Here is a 17977-nt window from a genome sequence, read left to right as displayed (position 1 = left end):
TCAGCGTAGCACATTGTACTTCAACCAGAGGATGTTAACGATTTTGTCTTCCAAATAACAAATTATCAGCACAAAAATGTTGTCTGATGAAGAATGAAGAAACTTTTCCTGTCACTTATTGGAGCATAAGCTGCATAACAGGATACAGTCGGATATAAATGATCTGATAATAACTCGGTTAAATATCCGTAGTTAATATCCGTAGTTTCATTAATACGGATATTTGCATTCATCCATTTTAAATAGGGAAAGTTCTAGACTAACCAAAACTTTGGAACAACTATCCATATATCCGAAGAAATATCCAATTATACAAGGGCATATATAATTGGACATAGATTAAAGATCATTTAGTGATAAAATTTTATTTGTAAAGATCTTATTCACTAGCGTTTACATTACATTCAAGCTTAACCTCATATTTGCTTTCGAACTTCCATCACGCTCAATAGTATCTTGATAGTATCTGAATTTGATCCAAGCATGAACCCATTCTTATCAAGTATGGCTAGTGAGCAATATCCAGACAATATCCATATTTGTAACTGTACCCACCGTACACACGCACAAAGAAACAAACACAAACATTGTATTGATATCTAGAAAAATAATCTAAACCAAGCAGCCTAACCACCGGGGCATCGACGCTAGACGCGGAAAGCGAGATAAGGAAGGCAAATGGACTGCCTTGCCAAGGGATATGTTTTTGGGCCAGACAGAAGGCAGGAACTTGCCCTTTGACACTAAACCGAGGGTTAAGAGCAAATTGTTTTATTGGTGATGATTCAGTGAGATATTAAGGGAATCCATTAGAGAGAACGTTCGAGAACCTATAGACTGGCTTGGTTTGGTAGGAGGGGAAGTAGAGAAAGGTGAGGGACAAAACTAAAAATCCTCTTTGGTAGGGGGTTTTAGAGGGGAAGGTGAGGTGAGGAAAGAGAGGATGCAAAAAGAAATAAAATGTGAAGGGAGAGAAAATCCCCCATTTTGGATGGGCAGAATAGTGATGTGAGAGAAAGACACATGACTGAGGTGAGAAACTAAAAAATTAAACTAAAAAGTCATATATTTCCCCTTAATCTCCCTCCAACCAAACAAGAAGCATAGAAGGCATGTCCATCCTTACACCTCATTGGAGCTTACCTTACCTCACCTTCCCTCCTCATACCTCCTACCAAACCAAGCCTAAAGAAACATAACTTTAGGTACCAACCGAATTAATATACCCCTTTAAGCGAGAGGGTCAATCCACAAACACCCTTGATCCCCGAGATAGATACCGAAAAATCAAAGCATATCAAGCTTTTATCTATGCATATAAGAAAATCACTATGGGTCTTAAAGCAAAGAGAAGTTCGTTATATTATATACCAATTAAAATGTGACGCTAATATAAGAATGTATATGAAGAGCAACGTGCCCACAAACAACACGTATAGCAGCCAACAAAATCACAGACTAAATTCAAAACCTTCCCAAAGTTAACATGCAATCAAGTTTACATATCAAAAGCATGCATAACAAAACCAGAACCAGACATATGACAAGCTTGACGTTATGTTCCCCTTCAAAAGCAACACTTATCAGAGCATAATAGCTTTTTCATCCACATGAAAATTCGTAACCTTTACCCAATTCATTTTGCCGCGGACAACCCAGCATTCAGCGAATTCCGATGAACGACCCTCGCCCCCTTCTCCGTCTCGCTCCCGATCAAATCCCTCAGCCCAGAATTCCCCTCCCCCTTCACCTTACTCCCATCCTCCTCCTCCTCCTCCTCGTCCCTCCCCTTCTTCTCCTTCTTCTCAACAACCCTCTCAAAATAATTCCCATAAATATACTCCGCCGAGTACCCATCCTCCTCATCAAAGAGCATAATATGCCCGTGCCACTCCCAAACCCTGTACTCCGACCCCTTCTCATCGTGGACCCCGACGCAAATATTGTGGTCCCCGATCGAGACCGACTGACCCGAGTTCGGCTTTAGGGTTTCAACCCCGCCGCCTGAATTGATGATCTTGATGATCTCCTTCTCGAGCTTCGACTCCTCCTTCGCGACGAGCCTGCGGTGCTTCGACTCGAGATCGCCGGAGATCTGGTCGTCGGCGTCGGAGTCGGAGCCGGAGTCGGAGTGGAGGAGGAAGTCGTCGAGGTTCTGGGAGAGGAAGGAGTTGGTGTCGAGGTAAGGAGGGCGGAGATAGCGGCGCCGGCGGCGGAGGAGGCGGCGGAGCCGTCGTTTGAGGACATTATGCTTGTTTAGGGTTAGGGTTCTGGGGAGGTTTTTTTTTATTGATGGGGGGGTTTAGGAGAGGATTTGGGGTTTTCTTTTTTGCGAGGGGATGAGGGGTGATGGTTACTCACGTGGTTTTCACGTGAGAGCTGATTGCAGGCCAACTGGGCTTTTTAGCGTGGGTCGGAACAAGCCGAGTTTTGGCGGTAACCTGGGCAAGAAAATTAAAATAGTGCAGTTTCACCCTGTTGCGTGCAAAAGGGATATTTAGGGCCCGTTTGGTTGAAAAAAAAAACAAGTTTTTTGTCAGCAGAAAACATGTCAAGACGTCAGTTTTGGTATGCTTCTGCCCAAAACGCTTCTTTTAAAGACGTTTTAGCAGGCTTTCTGTCTAAGACCCGAGGCCAAAACCTTCACCCAAACACGCCCTTAAGTCCTTTTGTTGAGTGCGAGAATTTTTAATGAATCACTTAAAAACTAAAAATGACTCTCCCTCTCGAGAAGTGAATATGTTCAAGGAGTGTTATTCCCTCGGCAATTATTTTTGGTACAACTACCACAATTATCTAAGAATATATGATATTCTAAGATTTGGATTTAGACTAGAGCTTTTCTTTCTAGTTACAGCCTGGTTTTTTTTTTTAAGTACCATATTTAAATTTTTGGGTTGGACTTTCTCATAAAATGGTGGATCCTTCGGATTGACGTTGATGCTCACGGGCTATTTGAATTAGAATTGTGATGCTAATTTGTATACTTAAATATGTATCTATTAAATATATTATGTAATGTTATAAACTAGCATGCGAGTATTACATGAGAATTTTTAAGGAAACATTTTCGCATTGCATACTGAGAATATTAAGGTACTAATTTCAAAAAAAAAAGATAACAAGCGCTATAAATAAAAATTGAGGTGTGTATACGTTAGAAAGTAGAGAAAACAATAGTGTATTTAAGTGCACTTAAGGCATAAAAAAACTTAGAAATTAAGTAGGCCATGCAGCCTTTAAAGAGCAGGAAACCCAACCCAACTGATAAAAGCCATAAGCGACTTCCGGTTGAGGAGTGGGCTTCGTGGGTCCTTTGTCTAATGTTAATTGTCCTTGGCTCCCTTATTAAATCACATTAAAAAATATTATCACGCTGATTTTTTTTCCATTTGACTAATAATCTAGTGCGTTGTGAGAGCACAAGGAATTAATTAATTAGGAGGCAGCGATGGACCAATCACACGAAAAATAATAAATAAATAAATAAGTAAAATTACCTTTTTGACTCTCAACGCAATAAAGAGTATTATCCCTATTAGAACCGTCGGGGTGCGAAGCGGGGCGCTTTTGGCTCTGTTTGGCAAAACTAGCTGAAAGCTGCGAGATTATAGCTGAAAGCTGTCAAGCTAGCTGAAAGCTGTGAAATTATAGCTGAAAGCTGATAGCTGTGTAGCTAGCTGATTGACTAGAGTTGTTTGGCAAAAGAAGCTGTACAATTAGCTTAAATTTGTTAAATGACTAAAAAGGCCATGCAATAATATTGATATAAAATTAGAATTATTAGGGGCAAAAACGGAAGAAAAAATTGACAGCTTCTTCTCAAAGACAAACGCTACTTGAGATAACTTTTCAAAAGCTACTTGTAAAAGACACAATCTCCAAAATAATATCCTCCTATTTTTGGTCACCAAACAGCTCTACCAGCTTATTGACCAAGTCAATAAGACACAAGCTCTTAGATAAGACACTTTTTTTGGTTGCCAAACAGTGCCTGTCTTTACCTGCGCTAAATAGGGAGGGGCAAAGTTGTAATTTTCCTCCCCCAGCGAGTGGTTCAGAACCATCCGTCGCATGCGGAGGATGTGTAGTCTACAAATTGAAACGATAAAATTATGTAAACTAGCGTCTACAATTAATTAAGGATTTCTAAATTATTTTTGAATTTTTTATATATTTACTGTAGCTATAATTGTAATAAATAAAGAAGGATACGTAATGAACAACTTAAACCATTTTTAAAGATAGATATGAATATTTAAGGAAAAAGAAGAATGAGATTATTTGAAATTAAGGGTGGGAGAAGTAAGAAATTGGATGGGTTTTTTTATTGCGCTTTTGACGCGCATGGGAATCAAATCCAGACTTGCCATATAACCTATTGAGCTGCCTCTGGAAAGTTTGCTAAATATGTGAAAAATATGTCATCAGGAGCTCCTTCCAACCGAAAGACCTCGTTAAATACAAAATATGTTTTAGAGTAAAATAAATTGACCAACATAAATTTTAATATATCATGATCAAGTGAATTGTGTTCGAATTGGATCAGAACAAATTAATCAATCATAACAAATACTTAACCAATTTTTTGCTGATTATTAAGAAACAACATCTCTATTATGAGAAAGCAATGATAGAACCCCTCACAAGTGGCCTAGTGGTTGGGGTCTTGCCTGAAAATGTTAAAGGTTGATTCGTGTCTATGTCATGTCTATCCCAAATTTCAATTATTAAGTATTGGAACGTAGGGCTGTCCATCCGGGCCGGGCAAAACCCAAGCCCGGACCCGGGCCCGGGCCCGGGCCTGAGCAGGCCGGACACGGGGCCGGTCCGGTTTGATTTTTTTTAAGAAATTTTTTATTGTTTTTTTTTATTTTTTTAAAATTTTAACAAAACCATAAATCATAAATTATTTTAACAAAACCATAAATCATAAATTATTATAAAAAATGTCATAAATGTAATTAATAACTTGAAATGAAATGACATAAATTACAAGTACAAAAATGATAAAAATAACTTCTTTATTAATAATCGGTAAATCCTTTACAAGTATAAATTTATTTCGAAATTCGTCGCATCACAATAGATGAGTACATCCCAACTAGGTTGGCACCTACTCACCCATATCACTATCATTTGCAACTTTTTTCGCAATAATTTAATTCAAATTTAAAGCTAAGAAATAAAAATTACAATTTTATGAATATTATCTAATCATTATATCTATCTGCTAGTCCCAACTCTTCAAATTTATCTTCAATCATAGCAATCCGTTCGATGCTTTGTGTTCGCTTCTCGTATCTCCACCAATCCTGTAAGCACATCACCGCTTGTACAGTATACGGATCTAAGCATGTCCTGTGGTCGTCGATCAAACGTCCTGCTGTGCTGAAAGCGGATTCCGAGGCTACAGTCGAAACCTGCACTGATAGTAAGTCACGAACCATGGTGGAAAGTATAGGATATGAAACTGATCCATATACTTTCCACCATTGCAAAATATCTAAAGCATTTCCTTGACATCTAACTAAAGAAGCAGAAAAATATTCATCTATTTCAGAAACATCTAATCCTGATGAAGTTCCAGATCCACCAGTTAGTTCAGCTACCATTGCATACCTATCAAAACTTACACTTTTACCTCGACCTGTGCTCGAAGCTGAAGGTGCCGAAGCTGAAGACTGTTGTGTAGCTACACCATATCTAGCTGCATATTCATCATATAAGGTTTGAAAATAATTTCTAATAGCTAAATAATGAGTAGTAGCAGTAAGGGTGGATCCATCATCTAAGTCTATAATCTGTCCACCATACAATGATTGTAACAAACTTCGAAGGCCAATTTCCTTCAAGCATGGATCAATAAGAACACCAATACCAAAAATATGAGGAATAGGCCTAAAATACTTATTAAATTTTCTTTCCATTTGAAAAATTATGTTTCCAAAAATATCATCCATACGATATTTTGTAAAAAATTTTTGAATATTTAAAATTTGTAAAGCAACTAAAGTAATAGTTGGATAATAACAACCAGATAATAACATAGTAGCATCATAAAAAACTTGTAACATCTCATTTAATTTACATATAACTGTCCATTCATCTTCAGTTATTCCATAAGCACTACCAGAGCTAGAACTAGAAGCATAAAAATTTATAAAATCATTTATAATTTCTTTATATTCTATTGCTACAGATAACATTGCATAGGTGGAATTCCACCTATGGTCAACATCTTTTGGAATTAGTCTAGGCTTATAATTTTTTCTTTTACAACATTGTTTCCATCTTTTAATTCTCATTTCAGAAGCATTATGCATATTAGTAACTGTTCTAACTTTTTCTATCATGGGTTTAATTTCAGAAAATGCACTTTGAACAATTAAATTTAAAATATGACAGATACATCTAACATGAAAAAGCTCACCATGACATGGCAATGACAAAGTTATTTTCAGAAAATCAACAGCTACATTATTATTACTTGCATTATCTAGTGAAAGAGTAAATATTCTTTGATCAATTTCTAGTTTCATAAGTTCTTCAACAATTAAATTTGCAACATTAATACCAGTGTGTGACTCTTCAATTGCAATAAAAGAAACAACTCTTTTAAACATTTTCCAACTTTCATCAATCCAGTGTGCTGTTATACATAAATAACCAGTTTGCACTCTAGATGACCAAATATCAGAAGTTAAAGAAAATTTGCAGTTTAAATTTTTAAAATAAGAAATTATTTTTCCCTGTTCCTCAACATAATATTTTAAAATATCACGTTGACAGGTTTGACGAGAAAATTTTGTAAATGCAGGATAAAAACCATCTCTAAACAAATCTTCAAATTCATCATCTTCTACTAATTTAAAAGGAAGGTTTTTAAGAACAATAAACCTGATTACGCATTTCCGGGCTCGGGCAGCGTCATAATTCCAACTGCCGAGGGTACCTGAAGAGGATGATTGGGAAAGCATAGACTGCCGGATATCACCTTGTAGATTTTGGCCTTTGTTGTGTTTTTCAATATGCCGTTTGAGATGGTTGGTGCCGCTCTTATGATGAGCTTTGAATATCTGGCCGCACAACGCACATTTCGCATTCTGAGAGATGATCCTACCGTGTTCATCCTTGGTGACGTCTATCTTCTCAAAAAAATTCCATACATCAGACCTCGGCCTTTTTGGAGCTCTTGGTGCCGTAGATTCGTCGCCACCAGATTCAGGATTAACACCGGTAGGATGAGGAGTTGTTGTAGGAGGACTCATCTCTGGATCGGTAGGAGTTGCATGTTGCTCTTCATAGCCCGGCCCGGACCGGGCAACGGTCACGTCTGTGACCGTTATGGCCGGCCCGGCCATTCGAAGCCCAGTGCCCATTTTTGGGCACTGTTCCGGGCCCGGGCCCGGACCCGGGTTTTGCTCGGGTTTCCGGGCCCGGGCCGGGCCCGGGCTCCGGGCTTTTTGGACACCCCTATTGGAACGTTTGTGACCTTTTTTTAGGCTTGGATTGTGAAAGGAAGGCCTTAAGTGGCGCGGTTTACTTAACAAGTACTAAGCCAAAGTTCTTCACACATAAAACTAAAAAAGAAAACATTAATCTTTTATTAGATAGAGTTTGGATATCATGATGTTTTATTATTTCTATCATGTTTTTGCCAAAAATAAAACACAATACATTTGGAAACCATAATATTTTTTGAGCCAAAAACTCCTTAAACAAAAAAAAAAAATACTTATTTTAGAAACATTTTGGACATTTTGTCTTTGAGTTTGACGTAATATTAATAAAATATCTAACATAATCATATGTAATTAATATAATTTATTATCAACATGAATATTATATTATGTTTTATGTTATATATTGGTAATATTTATTAAATACAATAAAACGTTTACTAATTCAAATATATTATATAATACTATAATAACATATTAAATATTATCATTTAATACGTTGAATGTATTTTATTATAGTATAATTAAAACAATATGATAATAAATAACAAAAGATATAAATATATTAATACAAAATACTACACAATAAATTATTTATAATTAATAATAATATAATAATAGTAATATACAATAAAAATGTATTATAATATTGTTAATATTTTCATAAATAAAATATAATATATTAATAATTATAAAATAGTATATAAGAGCAATATATCTAAAATAAAATAATAATATAATAAATATATGCTATATTACATAATAAATAATTATACAGTAAAGTAATTTATTATATAATACAATAATATATTGGTAACAAATACGAATGTAATAATAATGTATTCATAATATAATGATATATATTTATATCATAAATTATTATCATATTATTAAGTCTTATTAATAAATTATAATATATTAAAATCTATAATATATTTTACAATGTTAAAGATTAATTACAAATAATAATATTATATTATATTAGAAAAATAATATTTGTTATATTAAAAATAGTCTAATGTTACATAAATGGTAACATAATGCTATTTAATAATATTATATAATTTAATTAAGTATATGACTAATTGAAAATAATATGCAATAAATATAATATCATATTAATATTATAACACAATATATTGTATTATATTTAAATTTAATAATAAATATAGTGATGTTAAGTAATATATTATAATATAAAAACACATTATAATATTCAAATTAATATTATAATGCATTTTAATATAATGTATTTTATTATATTTAAAACTAAATAATTTAATAATTTTATTCCAAATATATAATAATGTAAAGTAAATTTTATAGAAAACTAACATTATAAATTAAACTAATGTTGTCTGAAAATACTTATCATGATGTTTTGCAAATACTTTAGGGGTGAGAAACAAAATGCTATGGTGTTATTTTAGAAAAACACCACGTTAGCCAAACGAAAACCATAATTTTCCACATGTCAAAGGAATGCACAAGGATTTACAAAGAAAGCTGAGGAACCATTTTTTTCTACTTCCTAGCAAAAAGAAGCTTATGAACCTTAATATAATCCTTATTTAAGGAAAAAAAATATCACAAATCCTTGTCACGGCCAATTCATCAAGCCGAGTCATAAGACTTAGAAAAATGTTTGCATCTACATATTTTTTATTTATATTGCCATCAATTATCAAGCCTTTCACTATCAGTCATCCACTTCTCTATACATAAAGTTCTATAAAATTAGAACCAGTCACAAGGGTACGGTCACCGGCCAACTGGCGCCCCCGCGGAGTGTCATAGGTATTTTATCTTTGCTTAGCTTCCAAACTTTCAATCATTCACCCAAAAATAATAGCCTCTTCAATTCACCGGGCGGTAATCTTACCGCACATAACTGGCTCCCTCCTTCTCTTAATTCTCTCTTTTTTTTTCTCTCTTTCAATCTCCTTCGCTCTTCGTGCGATCTGGTACTTTTTACATCTTTACTCTTTATTTTTTTTTTCTCGATTTTGCTTGATTTATTTGATAATTTATTGCAGAGATCGGATTAGGGTTTGAGATCTCATCGATCGATCTCGACCTCGACCTCGACCTCGTCAATGGCTGCTCCACCTGCGAGGGCTCGTGCTGACTATGATTACCTGATCAAGCTTCTTTTGATCGGCGACAGCGGTAAGGGTTTCGAGGTTCTCTTTTGTTTAGGAATTAGTGCAATGGATTTGGATCTCGTAGTTTCGGTGTCTCGATTTGATCTGGTTAAGCTTGTTGATTGATTAGGGATCGGGAAAAAAAAATTTTTGTTGCTTTGTTCTGATGTCTTGTGCCTCGCGTTAGCTTTTTAGGTTTGTGCCCTAGGGTTTTGGGGAAGATTTGGAGTTTGACCTTGAGATTTAGGGATCCCAAATGATGCCTTTTTCTATAATTTGTATGATAACAATCCAATTTATGAATGATTGGGTGGTGTTTGGATCTTTCTCTTATTTCCTAATCTGTTTTCATCTTCATATTGAGAGAGGCCAATTTTGGTACTTATTTGCTGTCAAATTTTCATTTTCATGTGTTCCCTCATAGTGATAGTTACACATTTCTAGGCTCGTAATGCATGATATGGTGTTGATCGAATTAGAACCTGAGGATTGCTATTACTATGATGTATAGATACGCATTATTGCATTTTCTGGGAGTGGGGATCATTACCATGTCTAAAGATATAGGATTCTCCCTATGAACTTGTGTTGAATTCAGGTTGCTGTGCTCAGTAGCCAAAGTTTTACGTGGATAAGAATTCAGGTGGCTGTTTTTTCGTGCTACCTCAGAGATTATATCATTGCTACTATGATAGATCTCTTCCTTTTATCTTCTTCCTCCTCCCAACAAAAGACTACTGTTCTCCCGGTCATTGGGAATTTGGTGCGCAGGTTTACTTTTTTGCTACTGTTTAAGTTTATAAATTAAATGGAGCAGATCAAAGAGGGTAGAAGTGTTTATCAAGAGGCTCATTGGGATCCCAAATATCTCACGCTTCCAGTTGAAGAGAAGGTTAGGATGGGTTATCTTAAATATCCTAGGTTTCATCATGCAACAATTAGCGTAGGGTATCCTAAGTATCCTTTATGTATTAAGTCTTCATTTTTATGCACACATACACTACGTATTATTTTATTGAATGTCATGAATTTTCATCCCTTGTTCATCTTTTTTGGCATTTGGCGAATCAGGAGATTAAACCATGATACATTTACTTGGTACTTGAAATTGATAATTGGGCACTAAAATTTAACATATTTGACTGGAACCATATCAATAGGAGTTGATCTTTTATCCTATCACTTCAAGATCATATATTTTGCAACTGAAGGTTCAAACTTCTAACCATGATTTAAATTATTTGAAGTTTTTAAAAACAAAATGCAAAATGATTTCTTACCTGTGCAGCAAGCGGCATTAAAATGGAGGGGTTTGAATAGCAAGTTAGGTATCTAACATGAGAAAATTTTGGTATGAAGGTTTTTATTACTTTTTTTTATTTTTTAATGAGGTCAATGTATCAGGATTCAATCAGAAGTTTCAGATCCTAGTCCAATATGCATTCAATCTGTTCACTTTATGAGATGTTGGGTAGAGAATTTTTTTTAAAGTTAAAATGTTTTTTTATAAAAAAATTCCATTTAGATATCATGGATAACATCTAAATATTAGAGTTTTAATTTTGAAGCTTCGGGCTAATTTTTTGATCAAATGCTACTTCAAGCTGTTCAGTTTATAGGATGTTAAATTCTTGGGCTAAAAAAAACCCTAAAATGGCATGGTCTTTTCTTTTTAGGCTTATTATCATAGATCATATCTAAAAAGAGTTTAGTTTTGCAATTGTAACATGTACTTCAATTGATAGGACCCAAACTCAACTCTTATTGGTAGAATTCTAGTGAAGCCTTTTTAAGATAACTTATATTTGACTTTATCTGTTGAAAATGGATTGATTGTTGTCGTTATCCATTAATATAATTTTACAAATCACATTATTGTCTATATCCTTTACTCAAGGTTAGTCTATCTAACCCCGACCATTTCCCTGTTATGATTATTCATACTTGAAAAATGCCATGCTTATGGTATTGGCTCTCAGGAATATTCATTAGAGTTTCATTGCTGCTGTTTACCAGTATCATAAAGTGAATTAACATTTATTTTTGATGTGTCAAATATGGCACTCGTAGAGATACACAAAGGTTTGTCCTTTTTTGTGGTAGAAAAGACAGGAATTAGAAGTGAAAAGAATAGAAGAGGGACAAAAGATTCTATAGAGGGGATTAGGTTGACAGTCACAGATTCAAAGTGGTCACCGAATATCTAAAATTTTCAATGCTGGTAGTTATGCCTGATTTCTTGTTTAGGTATCTTGTTCATAAAGCAAAGCAATCCAATGATCCCTAAGACTAATCCATTTCAAATTCTGAATAAATGGAAGGATAAGAATAACGATAAACAACCAAGTAAAATGAATCCTATCTGATTCCTGGAATCTGTGAAATTCTGAACTATACAGCTATATGTCAAACCAACTATACAGCTATATGTCAAACCAACTGTGATTCTTTGAGATTCCGTGACATTTGCTGGAAGGATTTTCTTTCATGGATTTACTGCAGGCAGGACTGCTCTTGACATAACACATGTAAGGATAACATACAAAGGCCCTGCTAATTGTAATTACAGTATCATTTCATGAGCTGAAGCTCCATGGAGGTTTAATCATAATAGATTATGGATTGTTGTCAAAGGCAGAAAGTGGGAAGATACACAACCAATGAAATTATACAGGTAGCTGGAGAATGATAATGACAGAATAATGGCCCTAAATCAGCATTGACTTAAAAGCATTACTGATTGTACTCATTGGGACTGTGTTGCATGTGACTCATGGTTTGTTTGATAACCGGGAGTAGGAAACAGTAATTTTAGATGAAGAGGTCTAAAAGTTGCTGTCATGAATTATTTTGTGGCATTAAATTAACTACCGATGAGCTGAGGCAGATAATGATTGGAAATCTCTTGTAGGCTGAGGAACTAATAGGTAAGTTAACAGTAAGGAGGGAAAGTGCTTAAGCTGAAAGCTTGCCACAGGTTGATCAAATGACGTTAACTGGCAAGTTAAGCTCCTAACTTATAATGCTTCAAACCTGACTTGGGACAGGCTTATTTTATGAAGTTTAAAAGTTTAAAGTGAATGCCAATTATATTTGTTAATATGTTCAGTTTCTGATTTAACTACATGTAGGATTGCTTTTCCCAAATAAGTTTTGCATGTTCATTTATCCATCATGTTATGCTTATTAATCATGTCATAGCACTTGTTTTCTTCACTTACTAACCTGCCCACCTTCATTTTCCTGAAGGATATTCATGAATTGGCATCTATGGTTCTTGATTGCTCTACTTGACATTTTATTTTACTTCAGTTCTTTCACATAGAGGAACAGCTCTAAACATTAATATAGATATTTAATAGATTCCTCATAAAACACAAACGTGCACCTTGTCATTGTGTCTATATTTCCAGGAAGTGTCGCGTCTCACACTTCTTTTTGTGGCACAATAATTATTATATGTACTTCTATAACATATAGAATAATGTATCGGTTTGAGTAGCTTAAGCTGGTTGAAACTTTGTTGGGCTTTTGTGTCCAAATCTCAACACCCTTTTTTTTGGCGCTTCTTTTTTTTGCTTTAACCTAATTTAAGTTACAGTAACAATTCATATGTGGTTGATTGATGTTTGTTTTAATGTTTTATTTTCTGGTATAACCAAGAGGATACACTGTGTTTCCATGTTGCTTTAGAGGATTATGCATCAGTATCATGTACATTGACATAAGCTATTCCAAGCATTTGATGTGCAACTGTTGTTGTAGGTGTGGGGAAGAGTTGCCTTCTCTTGCGTTTCTCAGATGGCTCCTTCACTACTAGTTTCATTACTACCATTGGGTGAGTTCTACTGTAAGCCATCTTAGCTTTCTATAAACTTGAAAGATTGTATATTCGTTAAACAAACTGCATGTCTTTATGTGGGTTTGTGCCTATTTTAGCTAGCACAACATATTCTGAGATTGTGTTTCTAACGTGATATGCTTCTAATATGCAGAATTGATTTTAAGATAAGAACAATTGAGTTGGATGGGAAACGAATTAAGCTGCAAATCTGGGATACAGCTGGCCAGGAGCGTTTCCGAACCATTACAACTGGTACACATGTTGACATTTGTTCTTATTTTTGTTGCATATGATGTATAGAGGACTTGTAAGTTTTCCCAATTATTATTTCTATTGCTGGAAGAGTTCCTGCTTAAACTTTTATTTTTCCCTCTCTGCAGCGTACTATAGGGGTGCCATGGGTATTTTGCTTGTTTATGATGTTACTGATGAGTCATCTTTTAACAGTAATCATCTCTACTTTACCTTAACTTACATGATATAATTTAGATCTTTTATTTTTCAAATAGCATGATACTAACTCTCTGAACTATATCATGTAGACATAAGGAATTGGATTAGGAACATTGAACAACATGCTTCAGACAATGTCAACAAAATCTTGGTTGGCAATAAGGCTGACATGGACGAAAGCAAGAGGGTATGTTATCTGCAGCACTCTGTTCTTTACCACCAAAAAACAACAAGATGACAACGACCCTAAACAGTANAATAATTTTGCGATCATTGTCCTTTGAACCAATCAATTTATTATGATTAAAATCTTGTCTTTCACCTATATGAGTTTCATTTCATTCTCTGGATCTTTGCTTTAGCATAACCTGTATTTTCTCAGGCCGTGCCTACTTCAAAGGGACAAGCTCTTGCTGATGAATATGGCATCAAGTTTTTTGAAACTGTAAGAAAGTTAAAATCTTGGTCATTTCTTTTTCATTCCCTCCCTTTACCTGTAGTTAACCCTCCTGTTCGCTTTCTACTGGATGATATGAATGTTGCAGAGTGCAAAGACCAATCTTAACGTGGAGCAGGTTTTCTTTTCGATTGCTAGAGATATTAAGCAAAGGCTTGCTGAAACTGATAACAAAGCCGAGGTATGAGTTTTATCATACAACTTAGTAGACTTTTCTAGAATCTCAATTATATTTCATAAAACCTCCATGACTTTTGAGGGGGTTTTGCACAAACCTTTCTGAAAGTTATATATACCATATAAACCCCCTGAACTTGTCTCACTGATGTAACACGACTAACAGAACAGTTATTTAAGATTTTACTTTCCTATATAGTAAGTATAACTTCAATACTAACCCTTTTTGTGTAAGATAGGTAAAAATTCTAAGAAAAAAGATGGTTTCAAGTTTTAACTCTACATTCTAACCCTGTTTGTGAGATTTTCCGATTGCTGCAATCGGGAGCGAATTATAATTTTGAAAGTTCAGTAAGGTTTCTACGACATATAAAATCTAGACGGTTTTGTTGAAAAAGCGCCCTGAAGCTTAGGGTGTTCTGTGAAGTTTACCCTTCTTTTTGACTCAACGGTGTTGGATCTGTACCATTCGTATTTCAGGATAAGACGATCAAGATTAACAAGCCGGATCAGGCTGCTGGCGATGCCCAACCTGCAGCAAAATCATCTTGCTGCGCGTAACTTTTATAGAGGATAAAATTAAGTGGTGGTATCAGGAACTAATTTGCTTATTATAGGTAGTGTTGTAATGAAGATTGTGACGATAAAAGCTGCCGGTTGCTTGTATTTTATACCTTATCATTCTTTTCAAGTATCTTTTAGTCTGCAATGTAACCTTTTCAGTGTTGGAAGAAGTGATCATGTCTATTTCTTTCTTCCTTAAAAAAAAAAAATATTCCTCAACCTTATTGCCATCTCTCTCTCTCTCTCTCTCTCTCTCTCTCTCTCTCATTGTAGAACAAAAGTTTGATATCAAATTATGTGGTTTGCGTTATCTGTGCATTTATGGTTCTTTCGTCAACTCGGCTTTGTAGAAATAGTCGTTTCACCATCAAATTGCATAGCGGCTGAATCCTTTAGCTGATCCATGAATATTATTCTCGGAGTTGCTCGTGTTTCTGAATTCTGAACCTCCATTCATGATATCATTTGTCAAATTGAATTGAACTTTATACAAATTTCTGTGAAAAGGGGAGTAAATCATTTGAGGTATAAAAAAAAGAGAGGAAATACTCTCTCCCCTCTCTCTACGCGACGTACTTTAATTGCTCTCTTCTCATGAGTTCTTTTTTATCTCATTTTTCTAAACTAAATATTCATGGACCATTTCTACTCTTTGCCCAGAAATTCGATCAGAACCTCGTCGAACTCAAGCGGCCCTGTGTTCTCGTTGTAGCGAGCAGCTCCTCAGCCTGAACTCTTGAGCATGATGAGCTGCCGCTGTTGCCATTATTGCCACCATTAGCCTGTGCTTCTGCTGGCTTCATGATTTTGGTCGGGGATAGGTAGTGGTCATAATTATCAATTTCTATGGTGAATAAAGAGCGAACAGGTCTGTGATCTGAGAACCGCGACTCCTCTCTCGAGTACGATATTTGTTTTATGCCGTTTCCTCGCCATAGGATTCGGTCACACCTGCCATAGATTAAGCACGAATCATTATTTCAGGACAAAATTCCGCATTTTTTTAAAAAAAAATCAGAGGTAAGAGGATAACGACTGGTCAAGATTTGACCGGTGTTGGGTCAACTCCGCTGAGTAACGTCTAGTTTTCTTAATTTTATCTTCTGGGTCCTTGTTTGGTGAAGGAGCCGGTGGGCGCAGTTGATCAGTTTGAGCCTATCCTAACTACCAAAATAAGGGGATGTGAAATTAATTGATACTATTACCTACAAATTAATCGTGTACCCAAATGAAACCAATGTACTCTCAGTATATGTGTGGTACCCAAGTGCAAGTGAGACCCATCTAGGGACAATAACTAGGGTTCATATGACACGCGACTCATTTTGTTAATGATTACGTCTGGCTAGGATACAAGTCATGTACCTTGAACGTGAATTTTTTAAAGATTATTATTGGTATTTTAGTGAAAATTTGACTAGGAGGTGGTTGATTACAGCACAAACTTATGAACTAAAATTCAAAGGTAGTTTCCATGAAAAAAAACTGCAGATATTACTATTTCAGTTATCCCTTACTTGCCATGAGTTATTGTAAGTATAAATCATGCACGAACCCAGTTGATTTTCCCAATCATTAAATGAGAATCTCATTTAGTTTTACTAATTAGTTTATTTTCAGATGGAGGGTAACTTAGCGAGTACTCTGCTTTTAAATGCGACTATGATCTTTTACACGTTTGGATGAAGCAACGTATTCGTCTATAGATTATTGGTAGAGTCTATAAAACCGCAAGGATCAAATTAGATGGTTCTGTTTCTCAATCTTTCTGACTCGCTCCTACTGAACCAAGGTCGAAATATAATTTGTTACAATACGGGTTAATGCTTAATTACCAGGCTGGAGTTCTTGGTTTATCCCCTGGTTCAGCTCTCGTGAAGGCATAACTATCAGTGTTTGGGAGGTATTTGTATGTGGGAGCAAAATTTATCTTCCCTTCTTCCCATCCCTTCAGCACTCGACCAGCTCTCTGCTCAATTCTAAGCTGCACACGAAATTAAACTATAATTATATTTATTAAACAAATCATGAAGCTAAAAATTCATGAAAAAAAATTCTTGTCAATACAAAGATTGTATCATGCGGCCGCGTGCCTGCTTAATTTCTCACCTGATCTCTCTCTAATAACGTTTGCCAATCATTCTTCTCTAGCAACTCGCGGGTGTCGCCATAACCAGCAGCAAGGCGGTAATTGAGATCTCCAAGCAATATAACTTTGCTGTAACATTATCGTAAATTAGTTGCGTTAAAACATTGAAACTTAAGGAACATTCTACCTACTGTTTTAGCCTTGATACGATAGAGCTCGCTCGCGGGAAATAGTGTGTATATGGAGGAGAGAATATAGATACTGATGTAAATAGCAGGGGGCTCACATGACATTGAGTTGGCAGCCCGTTTTGTAAAATGTGCTATCAGCTTATATACATTTTTTTTATATATATATGTATAACGTTGGTACTATATATTATATATCTTATTTTGACTGTGTGTGCAATTAAAAATGTCGTATATTTACACACACATATATATGCATGGCGCGCACACAAGTATACGCACACGATATGTCTGTCAATTAAAAAGAAATTCTCTCCATAAATATCTTTTAACTAAGTTCGTCCTATAACACTCGTGTCAATTTTATACCTACTAAGATACTTTATTGATAAAAAAAAGTAACAACTCTTCCCTGTTCCAATTAATTATCTGTCTAATTAATTACTAAAACACAACTTACTCGTGCTGTAGAATTTTAGTAGGCGCTCGACTGAATCTAGTCCTCTTCAATATTTCCCCGACATCCGAATTCCTTCGTGCTTCATCGCCTTCTCTCTCTCCCGACGACAAGTGACCGCAAACGAAACAAAACGTCGAC

At 35.3% G+C, this 17977-nt stretch overlaps 2 protein-coding genes and 1 pseudogene across 2 annotated transcripts; 1 reads left to right on the top strand and 2 right to left on the bottom strand.

Annotated features, from left to right (window-relative positions):
• Positions 1383 to 2302, bottom strand: LOC109821934 (the record flags this gene model as incomplete). The annotated part of the gene is made up of 1 exon (XM_020388091.1): positions 1383 to 2302. A coding segment is annotated over one exon (666 nt), but the record flags the coding sequence as incomplete, so codon positions are not given.
• Positions 9273 to 15332, top strand: LOC109819758 (ras-related protein RABE1c). Its single transcript, XM_020385636.1, has 9 exons — positions 9273 to 9427; positions 9500 to 9632; positions 13373 to 13445; positions 13603 to 13703; positions 13832 to 13897; positions 13994 to 14091; positions 14287 to 14349; positions 14450 to 14542; positions 15019 to 15332. The coding sequence occupies exons 2-9, from the start codon at positions 9560 to 9562 to the stop codon at positions 15097 to 15099; spliced, it is 648 nt and encodes a 215-aa protein (XP_020241225.1). The 5' UTR covers positions 9273 to 9427; positions 9500 to 9559; the 3' UTR covers positions 15100 to 15332.
• LOC109819757 overlaps positions 15488 to 17977 on the bottom strand; it is a 3977-nt pseudogene continuing 1487 nt past the window's right edge.

This window comes from Asparagus officinalis, chromosome 8 (genome assembly GCF_001876935.1).
Source record: "Asparagus officinalis chromosome 8, Aspof.V1, whole genome shotgun sequence".
NCBI classification, from domain to species: Eukaryota; Viridiplantae; Streptophyta; class Magnoliopsida; order Asparagales; family Asparagaceae; genus Asparagus; species Asparagus officinalis.
Note: the sequence above shows the minus strand (reverse complement) of the source record. Positions and strands in the feature narration are given on the sequence as shown.

Coding starts and splice junctions, on each gene's coding strand:
- LOC109819758 (XM_020385636.1), top strand. CDS start 9,560: ATGGCTGCTCCACCTGCGAGGGCTCGTGCTGACTATGATTACCTGATC. Junction 13,704..13,831: donor TTTCCGAACCATTACAACTG/GTACACATGTTG, acceptor CCCTCTCTGCAG/CGTACTATAGGGGTGCCATG. Junction 14,543..15,018: donor AAACTGATAACAAAGCCGAG/GTATGAGTTTTA, acceptor TTCGTATTTCAG/GATAAGACGATCAAGATTAA.